The sequence below is a fragment of the Panthera leo genome, chromosome A1 (assembly GCF_018350215.1).
Source record: "Panthera leo isolate Ple1 chromosome A1, P.leo_Ple1_pat1.1, whole genome shotgun sequence".
NCBI lineage: Eukaryota > Metazoa > Chordata > Mammalia > Carnivora > Felidae > Panthera > Panthera leo.
This window is the reverse complement of record NC_056679.1, coordinates 172,759,880-172,776,249: the sequence shown is the minus strand read 5'-3', so window position 1 is coordinate 172,776,249 and position 16,370 is coordinate 172,759,880. Positions and strand designations below refer to the sequence as shown.

The following is a 16,370-nucleotide window of genomic DNA, read 5'->3' as shown; positions in this document are numbered from 1 at the left end:
ATTTGTGAGTTTGAGCCCTGAATCTGCGCTGACAGCACGGAGCCTGCTTGGGATTCTCTCTCTCCCTCTCTCTCTGTCCCTCCCTTGCTCTCTCTCTCTCTCTCTCTCTCTCAAAATAAATAAAATAAACTTTTAAAAAAAGTATCACCCCTAGTTCATAAGGAACACCTTGGATATAACTATTCCTGCTTAGGATCTGACCTAAGGCAGGGGAGAGGAACAGGGCCTATGGTAGAGGTCCCTGGACCCACTGTGGATGGGCGGGGGGTGGTGGGGGTGGGGGGGTGGTGTGTGCTTGGACCCAGACATACTTTGAGCCCAATAAGACTTTAACAGGGTTTCTGAGCCCGGGGCACCTGGGAGGCTCAATCAGTTAAGCGTCAGAATTTGGCTTAGGTCATGATCTCACAGTTTGTGGGTTTGAGCCCCATGTCAGGCTCTGTGCTGAAAGCTCGGAGCCTGGAGCCTGCTTTGGATTCTGTGTCTCCCTCTCTCTTTCTCCCTTCCCCCACTTACGCTCTGTTTCTCTTTCAAAAATGAATAAACATTAAAAAATATATTTAAAAAAAAAAACAGGGTTTCTGAGCCAAAGAATGATTCCAACACAAGAACTTAGCAATGATTGCATTTCCCTGGCTCAGCGAAACCCCTCCTATCCATGCACAAACCCGTCTTACCCAAATCACTCACTCCAGTTTGGAGAGGTTCCGGGACACACAAATGTTCACTACATAAGTTACGATTCATGACAGGACATGATGCAACTGACACTGAGTATAAGAACACAAGAAGGGGCGCCTGGGTGGCTCAGTCGGTTGAGCGTCTGACTTTGGCTCAGGTCATGATCTCACAGCTCTGTGAGTTCGAGCCCCGCATTGGGCTCTGTGCTGACGGCTCAGAGCCTGGAGCCTGCTTCGGATTCTGTGTCTCCCTCTCTCTCTGTCCCTAACCCACTCGCATTCTGTCTCTGTCTCTCTCAAAAATAAATAAACATTTAAAAAAATTTATAAAAAGAACACAAGAAAAGTAACATGTGATGGCAGATGGAAAAAGAGCAAGATGCAGTCTTTCATAGACAATAACACTCAAATAGGTTAAAAAGGCATAGAGAAAAGGATTAAAGGCAGTATTGTTACAACAATGTTTCTGAGAAGCAGGATTGTTTTTATTTTCCTTTTTCTATAAATGGAGACCTTTCTAATAAGCTCCAGGTGGCTGATTGCCCCAGTTCTCCATAATCTCCCAGAACAAGCCGTAAGAATGTATGGTTGATTTTCCAAACCATGGCACTTTTTAAGTGAATGGGGACTTTGGGCCAACAGTCATAAGCCAGGACTTGAGCAGGCAAACCAGGATTTATGGTCACTCTACCCAAAACGAATCCCAGCTGCATCTCTGTTTCCCACCCCTCCCCGATCCTCTGGGGATTTTGTGGCCTAAACTGACACAGCCACAATGTGGTGGAGCCGGGTGGGATCCAAACCCAGGCTAGCCTCATTCTCTGCTCTTAACCATTCAACAGAAAGTCCATTGTGAACACTACCCAGAGGACAACTCCACAATGCTCTGCAAATTAAGGATGAACGACTTAACCCTTATGACATTAAAGGGGAACTGTGCAGAAATGTCCATCTACCTTGATAGGAAAGGCTGGGTCTGTGTCACCCTAATAAATGTGAGATATTGAGTAGGACTGTAACTCAGAGGATCCTGAGTGATCAAAGTGCAACTAGTGAGCAAAAGGAGTTGTTGACCTGAAATAGGGCTGAGAATCTAGAGGAGGTGGGGCCATTCTCTTGGTTGGGACACTGCAGCCATCCCAGAGACAGTGAGAAGGGCACAAGAGCATGAAGAGAATTCACATGCTGAGGGACTCTTCTAGGCACTGAGATGGGTCAGTTAGTTCATTGACTTCAACTCACTGCAAAGGAGGTGCCGATTGCCATTTTACAGGTGAAGTGACTTGCCTCGCACCCCAAGCTGATTCAGGGATTTTAATTTTTTTTTTTTTCAACGTTTTTTATTTTATTTTTGGGACAGAGAGAGACAGAGCATGAACGGGGGAGGGGCAGAGAGAGAGGGAGACACAGAATCGGAAACAGGCTCCAGGCTCCGAGCCATCAGCCCAGAGCCTGACGCGGGGCTCGAACTCACGGACCGCGAGATCGTGACCTGGCTGAAGTCGGACGCTTAACCGACTGCGCCACCCAGGCGCCCCGATTCAGGGATTTTAATGACCAGGAGAGAGCTAGCCTTGCCAATCTTGGCTCAGCATAGAGTAGGAACTCAACTCATGTTGTTAGGAATGGATGGATAGACAAATGGCTGGCTGGCTGGCTGGCTAGGTGGGTGGGTGGATGGATGGATGGACGGATGGACAGATGAATGGATAATGTTAGACAGGTTACTCAGACAGTTGCCTAAGCTAGATCTTGAATGGAACCCACTACTGCTGGATCTGTTAAATCCCACTCCTTTAGAAGGAAGCTCCCGTCTCATCTATTTTGTGACTCTGGAGCCCCATTCAGGCTCCACAGTCCCAAGAAAGGGAAACAAGGGAAACAAGAAAGGGAAACAAGCTTCTCAAAGGCTCCCTAAGGGCCCTCTCTGGGTTTCAGGAGGTCTGGAATAGATCTCATAGAATCATCAGCTTCTGAATCTAGATACTCAACTGTCATATATTTCTCCTTTCTCCCACTCTCTTCCTCACCCATTCCACTGCCCAAGTTATCCTGGGATGCATCTTCTCCTCCCCATCCCTCCCCATCTCCACCTGATTCAGACCTCATCATCTCTTCTCTGGACCATCCAGCCTCTTAGCTGGCCTTTCTGCTTCCAGAATCACCTCCTTTGACAGACAACCACTCCAAAGGGACCATTCTAAAATGAAGACCAGGTCCTTCCTGATCTGGCCATTCTCTCAGATGCATCCTGGATTTGTAGTCATGTACTGAAGACCCTCCCTGACTCAATATTATGCAGCCTTTCTGGGTTTCTCTCTTATTACTTCCTCTATCACATGTTCCCTCTCCTTCAAGTGTCCCCCAAGACCTGCAGACAGACTCACAGACATCCAGATGCACGTCAAGGCTACAGAGCATTTGGGTCACTCCGTGTGGTGTCCTGTCAGGCCAAGCATGAGGAGAAGGGGCTGGAGCCATGAAATCCCTGTGGGGACCCTGGGAACAAAGTGCCTGAGTGGCATTAGGGTCTCTGCCTGGGGACAGGAGATGTGTCTGTGCCCTAGCTGGGTCTCTGTCTCTTTCAGCCTAAGTTTCTGTGTAGGGGAAGGGAAAGCCTGACCACAGACTCCCCCAGCAGAGCTGACGATTAGTAATTAACTGGGAGGAATCTCAGGGGTGAGGTTAATTGGGGAACAGGGAGGGTAGCTAGGGTTTTGGGACTTTGCCCTTGACCCAAGGGTATAAAGGGGAGGGTCCCAGCTCTTCCTCAGGCCCCTGGGGCTTCCTTAAGCAGCCGAGCAGGAGCTGAAACACAGAACCCCCAAGGTAAGCCCAGGACCCCCTGTCCCAAACCCATCCCCAAGTCTTAGTAGGAAATAGCCCATCACCTCCACTCCCTTACCTCTGTCCTAACTGTGCTTCCCCTCTCTGCACCCATAACATCTCAGTCTCAGTGCAGCCTGGCTCAGTCCAGCCTGGCTTACTCCCCCAAAGTAAAAAGGACTCGTGCTCTACCAGGGCTTGGAATTCAGGCCAGCCCCTCACCCCCACCACAACAGCCAGGGGCCCTTGGGACATTATAGGGGTGTAAGGATATGTGTTGCTAGCGCAGATTGGCACTCCTACCCCATCAACGAAGAACTCCTGGTGCAGTTGAGGGTGTGCCTAAAGTGAGCCGAGGGCTTCCCAGACTTGGGGATAACAAGGGGGGAAACCTCCTTACCTAAACCAGTCCTGGTCTGAGACTCATTCATGAGAGAAAGGCCATCTGGCAGGGAGGGAGGTAGATGGGGAAAGAAGTTCATTTGCCGGGAGAACCCAGGAACTTGGGATCCAGGCCAGTGGACCCTCCCCCAAGTGCATGTCCAACTGGTCCCATGAGCAAGCAGGTGTCCATGGCTCCTCACTGCTCTCAGGATGATCCAAACTCCTCCTGCATGTGCAGACTTGGCCCACATCTGCAACCTCTGCCAGTACACATGTTCCCAGGTCCCTCCAGCCGCAGGGCATTCTCATCTCCTTCCAGCCCAAGGCTCCTGCACACATGCCCTTCTCCCTCTCCATCTGGGAACTCCCACTCCTGCTTCATTTCAGCTTGATCGTCTGCTCTCTCTTCCCTCAAGAGTCCACCCCCTGCCACGGGGCACTCTGGTAGCACCTGTATCTGTCACTAGAACACATGTCCCCATTGCCACTTGCCATCTATTTGAAGGATTATTTCATTGACATCTATCTCCCCATGAGACTTTGAGCTTTTAGGGGGCAGTTGTCCTTGTATTTATTTAGTTATCACTGCATCCCATCATTTAGCTCAGCGTCTGGGATAGAGTAGATGCTCAATCAATACTTGCTGAATGACAGAATAAATGAATCTGGGCTGAGCACCTGAGTATGCATCTCTGAGTATATGTGGGGGTGGAGGGTATACTTCACTGAGTGTGTGTTTGGGATTTACACACCATGGGTGTTTGTGCATGTAAGTATGCAGGTATGGATGTTGAGGGGTGGTGTGTATGTGTAAGTTTCAGGACACAGTAGTTGTCATTCAGTGTTGCTGCGGCCCCACTGTGTGTGCCCAGGATGATGTCCTATGGAGAGAGGCTGGGGGGCCCGGCTGTCTCCCCACTCCCAGTCCGAGGGGGACACATGATGCGTGGGACAGCCTTTGCCTATGTGCCCAGCCCTCAGGGTGAGTGCTGCTGCCATCCCTGGTCCCTGTGTGCCCAGAGTTGCTCACATCCCTGGTGAGGTCTCCATCCCTCTGCCTCTCCCCCCCACCCCCAGCCAACCCTGCCTGTCCCAGGGCTTCTGAGAACTGCTGACCAGCCTCCCTCCCCAGTCCTGCACAGGATTCCAGGGACCTCCGCTTATGCCTTCCCCAGCCTGGGCCCTGTGGCCCTTACTGAGCACAGCTGCCCCTATGGGGAGGTTCTGGAGTGCCATGACCCGCTGCCTGCCAAGTTGGCCCTGGAGGAAGAGCAGAAACCAGGTGGGCCTGGGAAGGGGGTGGACAGCAGGGGCATCAGCAGTCAGTGCCCTAGACCCTGGCCCCTGTGCTCATGGCTGGCCCATCTCCAGAGCTTGGGCTGGCCCAGAAGCTGCGCCGGGCTGGCATGACACTCCTCAAGGTACCACTGATGCTCGCCTTTCTCTACCTCTTCGTCTGCTCCCTGGACGTGCTCAGCTCTGCCTTCCAGCTGGCTGGAGGTAGGGCCAGAGGAGGGGATCAGGGCAGGGTTCCTGAAGGGCATCAGGCAACACTGGCTCATGCTCCCCAGGGAAGGTGGCTGGCGACATCTTCAAGGACAATGCCATCCTGTCCAACCCAGTGGCAGGGCTGGTGGTTGGGATCCTGGTGACTGTGCTGGTGCAGAGCTCCAGCACCTCCACGTCCATCATTGTCAGCATGGTCTCCTCTGGCTGTGAGTTGGCTCACCAGGGCTAGGGAAAGAGCATGGGGGCTGGTGTGTGGATGGGGGCTGAGGTGGTGTGTCAGGGCCAGGAGGCCGGGGGCAGGGGGGAGGAGTGGGGACAGGTTGCTAAAGGCAAAGGGCAGAGCTCCAGCATCAATCACCCTGTCCTCCAAGTCAGGGTCCGGAGTCTCAGCCAGGAGGGGTGCCCCAAGATCTGGAAAGGGTGCCAGATGGGGAGTACAGCCCCAGGAAGGCTTAGCTCCACATCACCACACAGTTCCTTATTCTATCAGTCGGGGAAAAGGAACCTGCTAGAGATATACATATGATTAATTGCAAGGAATTGGTATACATGATTGTGGGGCTGGCTAAGCAAGGCCAAAAGCCATGGCGCAGGCTATGAGGAAGGGCAGACTGGAACTCTTGGGCAGAAGCCAACGCTGGGTAGCCTCAATTTTGCTCGTAAGGCCTTTTATCTCATTGTATGAAGCCCACTCAGGTGATCAAAGGTAATCCTCTCTATATAAAGTCAACTGGTTGTAGAAGTGACTCACATCTGCAGAACACCTTCACAGCAACATCTAGACTGGTGCTGGGTTGAAGACTGAGTACTATAGTCTAGCCAAGTTGACACACGGCACTAACCATCACACTCGTGCACATGTGCACACACAAGCACAGATATTCATTTGCATACAAGTCATGTGCCCTCATCTGCATATGTGCACATGCAGTGCATCTGTTCACATACATGCACACATATAGCATGTGCCCATATGAACCTGTGACACCAAGGCTGGGCAGCATCATGGCAGGACTGCCCGACGGGGGCTGGGACATGGGTAGTGAACCTGGAGGGATGTGTTGTGGGGACAGGAGCTGAGTGGCTCTCACATAGTTAGTTAGGAGGTCCTCTCTTCTTCTACCAGTGCTGGAGGTGAGCTCTGCTATCCCCATCATCATGGGCTCCAACATTGGCACCTCTGTCACCAACACCATTGTGGCCTTGATGCAGGCGGGGGACAGGACTGACTTCCGGCGGTGAGGGGGTAGTGTGGTGAGGGGCCTGTGTTTGTCAGGGGAGGGTGGTCCCAGGTGCCAGGAGCCCCCAGCCGTAAGTGCATCCCGGCTCTGGCCTGCCCTGCAATGTGGCCTCCCTGCCTAGGGCCTTCGCGGGGGCCACGGTGCACGACTGTTTTAACTGGCTGTCAGTTCTGGTCCTGCTGCCCCTGGAGGCTGCCACTGGGTACCTGCACCATGTCACTGGACTGGTGGTTGCCTCCTTCAACATCCGTGGCGGCCGTGATGCCCCTGATCTGCTCAAGATCATCACAGAGCCCTTCACCAAGCTCATCATCCAGGTGGGGGCAAGGTTGGCACGGGGTGGGGGCCAGGGGATAGTAAAGACCCCTCTCTCATTCTCCCCACCCACATCTTGCCCACAGCTGGACAAGTCTGTGATTACCAGCATTGCCACCGGTGACGAGTCCCTGAGAAACCATAGTCTCATCCGGATCTGGTGCCGCCCAGACCCCATGGAGGTGAGTCTCAGGTCTAGCCCCAAGTAATGTTGTCCTGATTCCTTCCAGTCTCACACTGACTTTAGGCAGCTATTACCAATCAACTAGAGTCAGCATGTAATTGATCTAGCCCAGTCGTTCTCAAAGTATGGACCAGCAGCATCTGTACCACCTGGGAACATATTAGAGCTACAAAGTATTCAGCCCTTCCCTAGACTCTAAAAAAACACTTGGGGCGGGGGGTGGCATGCCTATGTTTCAACAAGTCCTCTAGGTCTGCTCCATGCTCAAGTTTGAGAACCACTGGTCTAGCTTAACCTTCTGGTTTCACAGGTAGAGAGAACAGGCTTCAAGAGGCTGAGACTCTCAGAGCCTGTCCTGCCGGTTCAGGGCCCTGTGTGCAGGCCTAGCAGTGTGGGGCTCTCTCCCCCCAACTAGGGTGCCAGGGAGACTAGTGATTCAGCTCTGCTGTGTTTGGGGACCCAGGTAATGGGAGGAGGGGGAGGGAAGGTGGAGAAGGATGCCTTGGAAAGCCGGACAAACAGGAACAAGACAAGAGGGCCACGTAGAGATCTCACTGGAGACACAACAGCCACTTGTGCTGACATAGGGTTTCCTCCCCCTGGAGACTGCCACAGGCATGTGTCTGCTTGCCCTTTTGCACCGTTTCCCTGCCCAGAATGAAGATATTGATTGGAAACTTGTGGACCTGCCATTACACCAGGCTAACAAGGAAGCAGGCAATTAGCACACTTTCTCACTCAGCCATAAAAAAGGAAATGCTTCATCAAAACCATAATCCACAGTATTTGCTTCTCCCTAATTATCACATATAAGAAGCAACTCCATTTGGAACAAGATATAAGGAAAGCTGAAGCCAAAGGCGTAGCACAGCCTGGCCCCCTCATCCTTCCTACTTGCTACTTGATGTTACCGGCCCTTTATCTCAGCGTGAACAGAGAAGATCCTTTCAACCCTGCCCTATGAGGTTCCTTTGCATCTGAGTGGTGCACAGCTCTGTTTCAGTCCTTCTGAGTGTTCAAGGCAGTTTGACATCAAAAAGCCCATACGGGCAGCTCTTACACTGGCTTTGTGACCCCTCTAACACAGTGCCACCTTCTCACCCACCCTCTGGGCCCTCTCTCAGCTCTCTGAATTGCCCAAATCCTCTCTACTTCATAGCAGAATCTGGACGACAGAGAAATCACACGGTTTGATCTTCACACAAAACAAACCACGCAAGGGAGGTCCTGAGCTGTGGAGTTCCTCTCTTGCTCTGAAATCCCCGTTGCCCACCTGCAGCTGCATTCAGCAGGTCTCCCCTTGTTATACGTACACCGGACATAACCCTGTCCCGATGGGATCCTCACAAAACGCTGGCGAGGTGGACATGAGTATCCCATCTTCCACAAGAGGAACTTGACGCCCACTGACGTGAAGTAACCCACTCAAGTTCACGTGGCAGGGGCTGGCCTCACTGCTCCTGATGCCACTGGCCTGAACACTGGTTTCTCATCCCAGCTCTCCCAGGAGAACTTTTCTTTAAGAGCAGTATCCAGATGGGATTTCCCTGGCTTGGAGAGTAGCTGAGGGGTGGGATCCAAGCTCCCTGTTCTCACCCTCTCTCTAGGTCAGATCCTGTGGAACATGGCTCCGCAGCCATGTGCTTGCTCTTGCTGTGTGTGTTGGTGGTTTCTGCTGCACCAAAGACTTGAATTTTTCCTTTGGCCACCGAGTCTCCCTTCCAACCTGTCCTCGTGGCCTCCAGCTTTCACCAAACTGGACCCAACCTCACCCAAAACAGTCTCCAAGGAACGAAGTCACCAAAGACAGTACTGGGAGTCTGAGACGGTGGAAAAAAACCCAGAGGCAGTTTTAGTGTCCCAACACCTCTTGACACTCCAGGGACCTAACACTGTCTTGGAAAATTACCTTCTTATGTACTTATCCTATGGATTGTCAACCATACTCACCTGGTCTAAACGAGCATCCTTTGAAGACTTGCAATGGGGAAACAGGATTTATCACTTGCCCATTTTATAGTTGAGGAAACTGAGGCTCAGAGAGGCTTGCGGAGGTCCATGCCATTGAGGTAGGATGAAAATCCTGGTGGAATCTGGAGCCCATGCTTCTGAACCCCCATCTCACTGGCTCTTCCAGAAGCCAGCCTGGAACCCCCATCTCGCTGGCTCATCCAGAAGCCAGTGTGGTGTTCCATCATATGTGTCCATTCCCCGCTCTGCCCACCAGGCCTGAATGCCACCAGACAACCACAGCCACCCAGAGACTGCTCCCGAGTGGTAGGTACTGCTCTAAAAAGGATTTCTCCTCTTTGCCACCAGACGGCGCTGCTGGCACGGTGATTTCTGCTTCCAGAAAAACAAAGACCCTAGAGCTCCCCTAACCCTGCAGGCTGAACAACAGCACAGGCCCACATCCTGTGCATTTCTCTCCAGGGGAAGGATTTCTGGAGCCTGGCAGTCTTCTGTGAGCTTAATCTCAGAGGTGCTTCCTTAATTTGGGGTGTCCCTACAGGCACTTAGATCCTAACTCTCTTCCAAGATTCCTCAATACTAGTCTCTTGGGAAGAGGTGGGCAGCATCATAAAACTCACACTGTAGGAAAGGAAATTGAGGCCCAGAGAGCTTAAGTGTTCCAGGATCACATAGCTGGGAGTGGCTGAGCTGGGATCTCAGTTTAGGGCTGCCTGGTGCTCATTTATTCTGTTCTTCCCACAGAGTTCACCACCCCCACCACACCCCCAAGCCCAGGCAGGATGGGCACATCTAGGGATATGTCCCAGACCCTGGGCTGCCCAGTTCTTTATCTAGGCTAGAGGTCCCACCTTCTAGACAAGGAAGCCCTGGGCCTGCTCCCTCCCCTCCCTCAGTACCTACCCCCAGCCTGACTGTGCAGTCTACCCACTCTCTGGCCTCCCCACTCTCCTACTTCTCTCTTGCCCTTTACAGTCTCTGGATTCCCCTCTGTGAGCTCAGCCAGAACCACACAATCCCAGGCATGAAGGTCAAGGTTCAAAACCCTCAAGGCCTTAGCCCTGAGTCTTGCCCTGCCCTGACACAGCCAGCCCTGAATGGGACCCCAGCGAAGTTCCTCCCTTAAGAGATCCATAGGCCCAGCCAGGTCAGTGGGGCACAGGCTGGTCAGGTATGCACTCATCTCAGGGGTCATCTGCCTCCCAGGGTTCCAGGCTGGCCCACCAAGGTCCTCCCCAAAAGGGCCAGGATCCTCAGGCACACGTGCAGGAGTCATTGATCCTGACCTAGGAAGTCAATCTCATGCAAACACATACACATCCACCCTTCCCATCATGCAACCCTGAATGGGCCCAGGGATGGAGGGGGGGTCTAATCCGTATTAGGAGGCACAATTTACTGAAGACTTGTTATGGCATAAGCCTGCAGAGAGCACTTCACACACATTTTCTCCTGTAACCTTTATAACAGCTCTTTGGCTATCCTGCTTTAAACAGGTACAGAGAGGTGATATGACTTGCCCCAGGTAGTTGGTGTTAAGAAACAGGACTTGCTCAGATCTGCTGGACAGCAAACACATGGCTCTCTCCCATCACTCTCTTGGCCTGCTTTTCCAACACAGCCCAACAGAGAGTATTCTCTCCTGGTTTCTCAGTTTGCACTTCTGGCCTGGGTTTGAGGGTGCCCCAGGCCCCAGGTGTGGCCAGCTGGAACACAGATGAGCACAGTGTCCCACTCACAGTGACACATGTCACTAAAATAAACCTGATTTAAAGCCAGACACCAGAAATATTTCTTACTATTATACATTTTATAAGTGACACAGTTTGGAATAAACCCCAAAGAAGCTGCAACATTGAAGGGCCAGTCCTGCACCTGAGATGCTACCCTCAGCACAGGGGAGGTCCAGGGTGGGGGTGGGAGGCAGAACTCCCTGGGGACTGGACCAGGGCCCCTATCAGCTCCCAGAGAGGCACAATGTGTATAAGGAAAATTTGTAGCTCTTGTGTTCTGCCTGGGGACCTGGGAGTAACTGCCTATTTCTGGGGCTCAGTTCCTCCTTTGTGAGATGGTTTCTCCCCATCCGAGCCCAGCCCACTTTCTCTTTTCAAGGCTAGAATCCTGAGGGAAAGGTAAGGCACCCCAGTTGCATGAAAAAAAAATCATAATTCCTCAATCCAGTGAGGTTGCAAATTAGTGGCCCTCACAGGATTGTAAAGTATGTGGTTTCTCTTGTAAAATTGGGCCATTTGGCCATGCTGGGCTGCATCCCTGGATGGTGACAGAGGCCTGGGCCTGCCTGGCTCTGGGCCCTTTGAATTGGGGGGGGGGGGGGCTCCAGAAGAAACTCCCCTCACTTCACTGGCAGTAGGTGTGGGATGGAGGAAGGGTGGGCCTGGACTTCTCTCCACCGGTGGTTCCCCCACTCCCTGTACCCCAACATCCCCCCATAAGGATTTGAGCGAGAGAACAATGGGGCTTGGGCTGATGGTGCCTCAGGGGAAAGGATGGGGCACAGACACTGGGGAAGTGGGAGGCACCAAGAGACAGACTGATAATAAAGAATGGGGAAGGGAGAGTTTTCAGAAGGAGGGCCATGGTCAGTAGCACCCAATACCAAGAAGAGGTGGAAGAAAACAAGGACAAGAAGCCACGGGATCAGGAGGCTGCAGGCTCCAGTGAGAGCCAGATCAGCAGAGTGATAGCACAGAACATTCAGAGGACTCACCACGGCCATATTCTTGTGTGGCAGGTGTTTTCATCCCCATCTCTCCAGCGGAGGAGACAGGCTCAAAGAAGACAAGCAAGCTGTCCAAGGGGATGTAGCCAGGAGGCCCACTTCCATCCCCCCATCCCCCACCTCTTCCTAACCCCCACCTTATCCCCAAGCCCTGCTGCATTTTCCTAAATTCTAAGTCACGCTCCTCTTAATCTAGGCTCCCACTCCCATGCCCAGGGCAGAGGCCAATACCAGCTGGACCCTTGGAAATGCCACCATGGAGAAATGTGAGTGTCTGCATCATGGGAGATGTTTGGCATGGCAGGGGCAGAGCCGGGCAGAGGAAGGGCTGTCCCCAACCTGGCCACTGCTGCTATCAGCCTCAGGAAAGCCAGCTGTCAATCAGCCCAGCTCATGGGCTTGGGTTAGGCCCTGCTGTTGAGGCTGAAGTAGCCTGAGGTGGGGCCTTAGACTCCATTCCCAAAAGGGTACTAGAGGTGGGATGCTGGGAACCAGCTGTGGGTGTTCAGCTCTCAGCAGCCTGACACCTCTTCTGCCAGGCAACCACATCTTCGTGGACGCAGGGCTCCCTGACTTGGCTGTGGGGCTCATTCTGCTGGCTGGCTCCCTAGTGCTCCTATGCACCTGCCTCATCCTCCTCGTCAAGATGCTCAACTCTCTGCTTAAGGGCCAAGTGGCCAAGGTCATTCAGAAGGTTATCAACACTGGTAAGCCCCAGGAACTAGGTGTGTGGGCCCCAGGATGGGCCCTTCCAAATCTCACTAAGTCCCACTTGCTATGTGGTCTGGGTAAAGCTCTGCCATCTCTGAGCCTCAGTTTCTCCCTGTGAACAAAGAAGAGGTTGGGCCAGGTGATTTCTAAGGACCCTGAGGTGCTGGCAGCTGGGGACCTGAGGCTGTCTCTGGCTGTGGTTCCATTCTAGCAGGTGGCTCTAAACAGATCTTCAGAGGCCACCAATTCATTCAACAGATATTCATTAAACCTGTGTGCCCAAGCATGGTTTAGTGCCAAAGATACAGAGGTGAGCCCCAGAAATGAATCCTACCCTCAGGGGGCTCACAGGCCAGAGGGGGAGATGGATATACAATGAAAAATAAATGACTGAGTGGGGATATATTCAGATAGAGAAGTTACTGCTGAGAAGAAATCAAAAGTGACAAATATACAGTATGGAAGATACCTCTTTCAATGGGTGGTCAGCGGCCTCTGTGAGGAGGCTGAATGAGGAGTAGTAGTCAGATGTGTCTGAAGAGTGAGCCAGGCAGAGAGAGGTCAGTAAGGTAACAGGGTGGAGCAGGTCACAGGGTCCCCACAAGCTGTGCTCAGAGCCAGGACTTTATTAAGGGTAATGGGGCCACTTTTGGGTTAAGGGTTGGGGCAGGGGAGTGACACCACCTGATTTTCATTTTAAACTGCATTTCAAACTTTTGAGATGCTGCCTGGCACCAACAGAGGCTAACAAATGCTGGAATAAGGTACATCTATGGGAGCTTAGGGAAGCAAGAAACAAAGTCCGCCAGAGGGCCAGGGGTCAGGGAGGGCTTTTCAGCAGCCATGATATCTGGTATCATGTAGGAGGACTATAAGTGGAAGCCACTGCAGCTGAGCAGGGGACTGACAAGACCCCACTTGGAAGCTGGCATCCAATACCTCCTCCCTAAGAAAGGTCCTGGCTACTCTCCCAATGCCCTCCTACTGACCCTGCTGGGATGGGGGTGTCCTCGTAGACTTCCCCGCCCCCTTCACCTGGGCCACAGGCTACTTTGCCATGGTGGTGGGAGCTGGCATGACCTTCGTTGTCCAGAGCAGTTCTGTGTTCACCTCAGCCATCACTCCACTCATTGGTGAGTGCCCATGGCAGGGCAGGGTGGGGCAGGGTGGGCTGGCAGGGAAAGGGCTGAAGGAGGGGGCTGAGGAGAATCTGTCTTCTCTGTCTGGCCTCAGGCTTGGGTGTGATCAGCATCGAGCGGGCCTACCCCCTCACACTGGGCTCCAACATTGGCACGACCACCACAGCCATCCTGGCTGCACTGGCCAGCCCCAGGGAGAAGCTGTCCAGCGCCTTCCAGGTGCGCCTAGGAGGGTGCCTGCCAGGGGCAAGACAGGGCTGGGACTGGGGTATGGCACCTGACCCAGGGTGGGACATCATGTAACAGAGTTTTTGACTGCCTACTAGGGGCTGCCCACTATGCCAGGCTCTGGAAACTATACGGGCCAAAGGAGACCGGGTGCCATCCCCAAAACCTTAGCATCTAATGGGTAGACATTACTCACATAATCACACCAATGACAGTGAGTGGGATTTGCACTCTGAAGAAGGGGTGCAGCGAGAGGGGGGCTGGCCCATTCTGAGGGATTAAGGACAAGTGGGGGGGGGGGAAGATGGCAAAGGGGTTGCTGTTCTAGGAGCAAAGAAGTAATGACAAACCTGAGGCTGGGGCCAGGGTTCAGACCAATAAGGATGACAGAGTAGCTGAGCCAGAAACTAGAATGAATCTTTTTACTGCTGAGTTTGGGCAGAATCTGTTGGGGAATTTGCAAGAGGGGTCAGTGGGGGAAAATGTGTAGTTAGGGCAGCATTTATTTACTACCTGGTCTGGAAGTGTTTCAGTATTATGCTAGGAGCACATCTGCCCTCTGGTGACTTTCGTGCTGCCTTTCCAGGCCAGGCTCCTATTATCTATCCCTGCCGGCCTGACAGGGAGCTGGAGCCATGCCCACCTCAGCCCCTCTGCCCTCTCCTCTACAGATTGCCCTCTGCCACTTCTTCTTCAACATCTCAGGCATCCTGCTGTGGTACCCAGTGCCCTGCACGCGCCTGCCAATCCGCATGGCCAAGGCGCTGGGCAAACGCACTGCCAAGTACCGCTGGTTTGCTGTCCTCTACCTCCTCCTGTGCTTCTTGCTACTGCCCTCGCTGGTGTTTGGCATCTCCATGGCAGGCTGGCAGGCCATGGCGGGGGTGGGTGCACCATTTGGGGCCTTGCTGGCTTTTGTGGTGCTCGTCAATGTCCTGCAGAATCGCAGCCCCAGACGCCTGCCCAAGTGGCTGCAGACATGGGACTTCCTGCCCCACTGGATGCACTCCCTGCAGCCCCTGGACCATCTTATCACCCGTGCTACTTTGTGCTGTGCCACTCCTGAGCCCCGCTCACCCCCGCTGCCCGCCAGGGTCTTCCTGGAGGAGCTGCCCCCTGCCACACCCTCCCCCCGTCTGGCACTGCCTGCTCAACACAATGCCACCCGCCTCTAGCCCAGACTGCCACCCAGGGCAGGGAAGGGCCTGTGCCTGGGGCCCACTGTAGAAGGGCAGAGGGGTGTGTCTGTGTACTCTGGGCACGGGCCTGTCCTTGTACAGGTCCTCAGAGGTCTGGGCTTGTGTGACTGAGAGTCAGTGTGTGTGCATGTGTGGGCATGTTTGGTAATACTGTATGTCAGCCTGCATGTGTGAACTGATGCACCCGTGGAGGGCTGTGTGCAGGCTACAGGGTACCTGGGTATGATTTTGAGTCCTCTGCACACCAGGAGGCTTTGTTTGGAGACCTGTGCTTGGTTCTCCTGGACACACAAGTCCGACTCAGTGGAGCAGGAGTAAGGTGGGTCTGAGGACAGGACCTGCAGCTGTTTGGTTGTGCATAGATGTGGGTGCCTGAGTCACTGGCTGAGTTCTCACCCTCCCTGTCACCTTCCTTTCTCTACTTGCCACTCTCCCCCTCACCCAGTTGTTCTGTGGCACCACTACAACCCCCTTTCCCAATACTGCGTGATGAAAAAGGAATTAAATTCTCATGCATTTACAAGTCTGTTTGCTTCCGTCTGGGGAGTGGGGGTAGGCCATGGCTTGGGGTCCAGCAGCACTATTTCCTGCAAGCTCACCCCAACAATCCACTTAACCCTACCTTAATGAGCCAAACCAGATTCAGACTCCCTGGGAGTCCCTCCTAGGGCCTGGGGCCACCCCCAAGGCAACCATAAGAAGGGCTCTCTGCACCATCCCCACCCACTCTCCCACCCTCCCCATCCAGCTGACTTCCTCTGGTCTCTCTCTGCCTCTGGACTTACCCACCTTACTTCCCCTTTCTGGGATAAGATTAGTGTTCCAGAAAACAAGTGACAGGTGGGGGCTTGTCGGGGGACACTGAGGGAGGGGACAGGGAAGGTGAAGATGGGCAAGAGAGGCCATGCTCTGGGCCCCAGCACATAGTGGGCAGGGACTGGCCACCCTCCCTCCCACCTTTGTCCTTTAACTTTGGGCAATAAACCAAGCCTCATTTAAACCCATCCAAGCTTTTCAGGGCACTGGGTGGCTCAGTTGGTTAAGCGTCTGGCTACAGCTCAGGTCATGATCTCACAGTTTGTGGGTTCAAGCCCCTCTGTGCTGACAGCTTGGAGCCTGGAATCTGCTTCAGATTATGTGTCACCCGCTCTCTCTGCCCCTTCCACCCCCAAAATAAACACTAAAACAAACAAATCCATCAAAGCTTTTCAATTCCTCCTTTTCCATAGGGCCCCTGGAGCTG

General features: G+C 53.2%; 1 protein-coding gene across 1 annotated transcript; it reads left to right on the top strand.

Annotated features, from left to right (window-relative positions):
• Window positions 1–4,763: 4,763 nt before the first annotated feature.
• Window positions 4,764–15,647, top strand: SLC34A1 (solute carrier family 34 member 1). The gene is made up of 11 exons (XM_042956167.1): window positions 4,764–4,872; window positions 4,933–5,211; window positions 5,262–5,414; window positions 5,462–5,605; window positions 6,526–6,637; window positions 6,738–7,137; window positions 12,047–12,116; window positions 12,390–12,557; window positions 13,578–13,694; window positions 13,795–13,919; window positions 14,600–15,647. Exons 1-11 carry the CDS (start codon window positions 4,764–4,766, stop codon window positions 15,101–15,103), a joined length of 2,181 nt encoding a protein of 726 aa, XP_042812101.1. The 3' UTR covers window positions 15,104–15,647.
• Window positions 15,648–16,370: the final 723 nt, after the last annotated feature.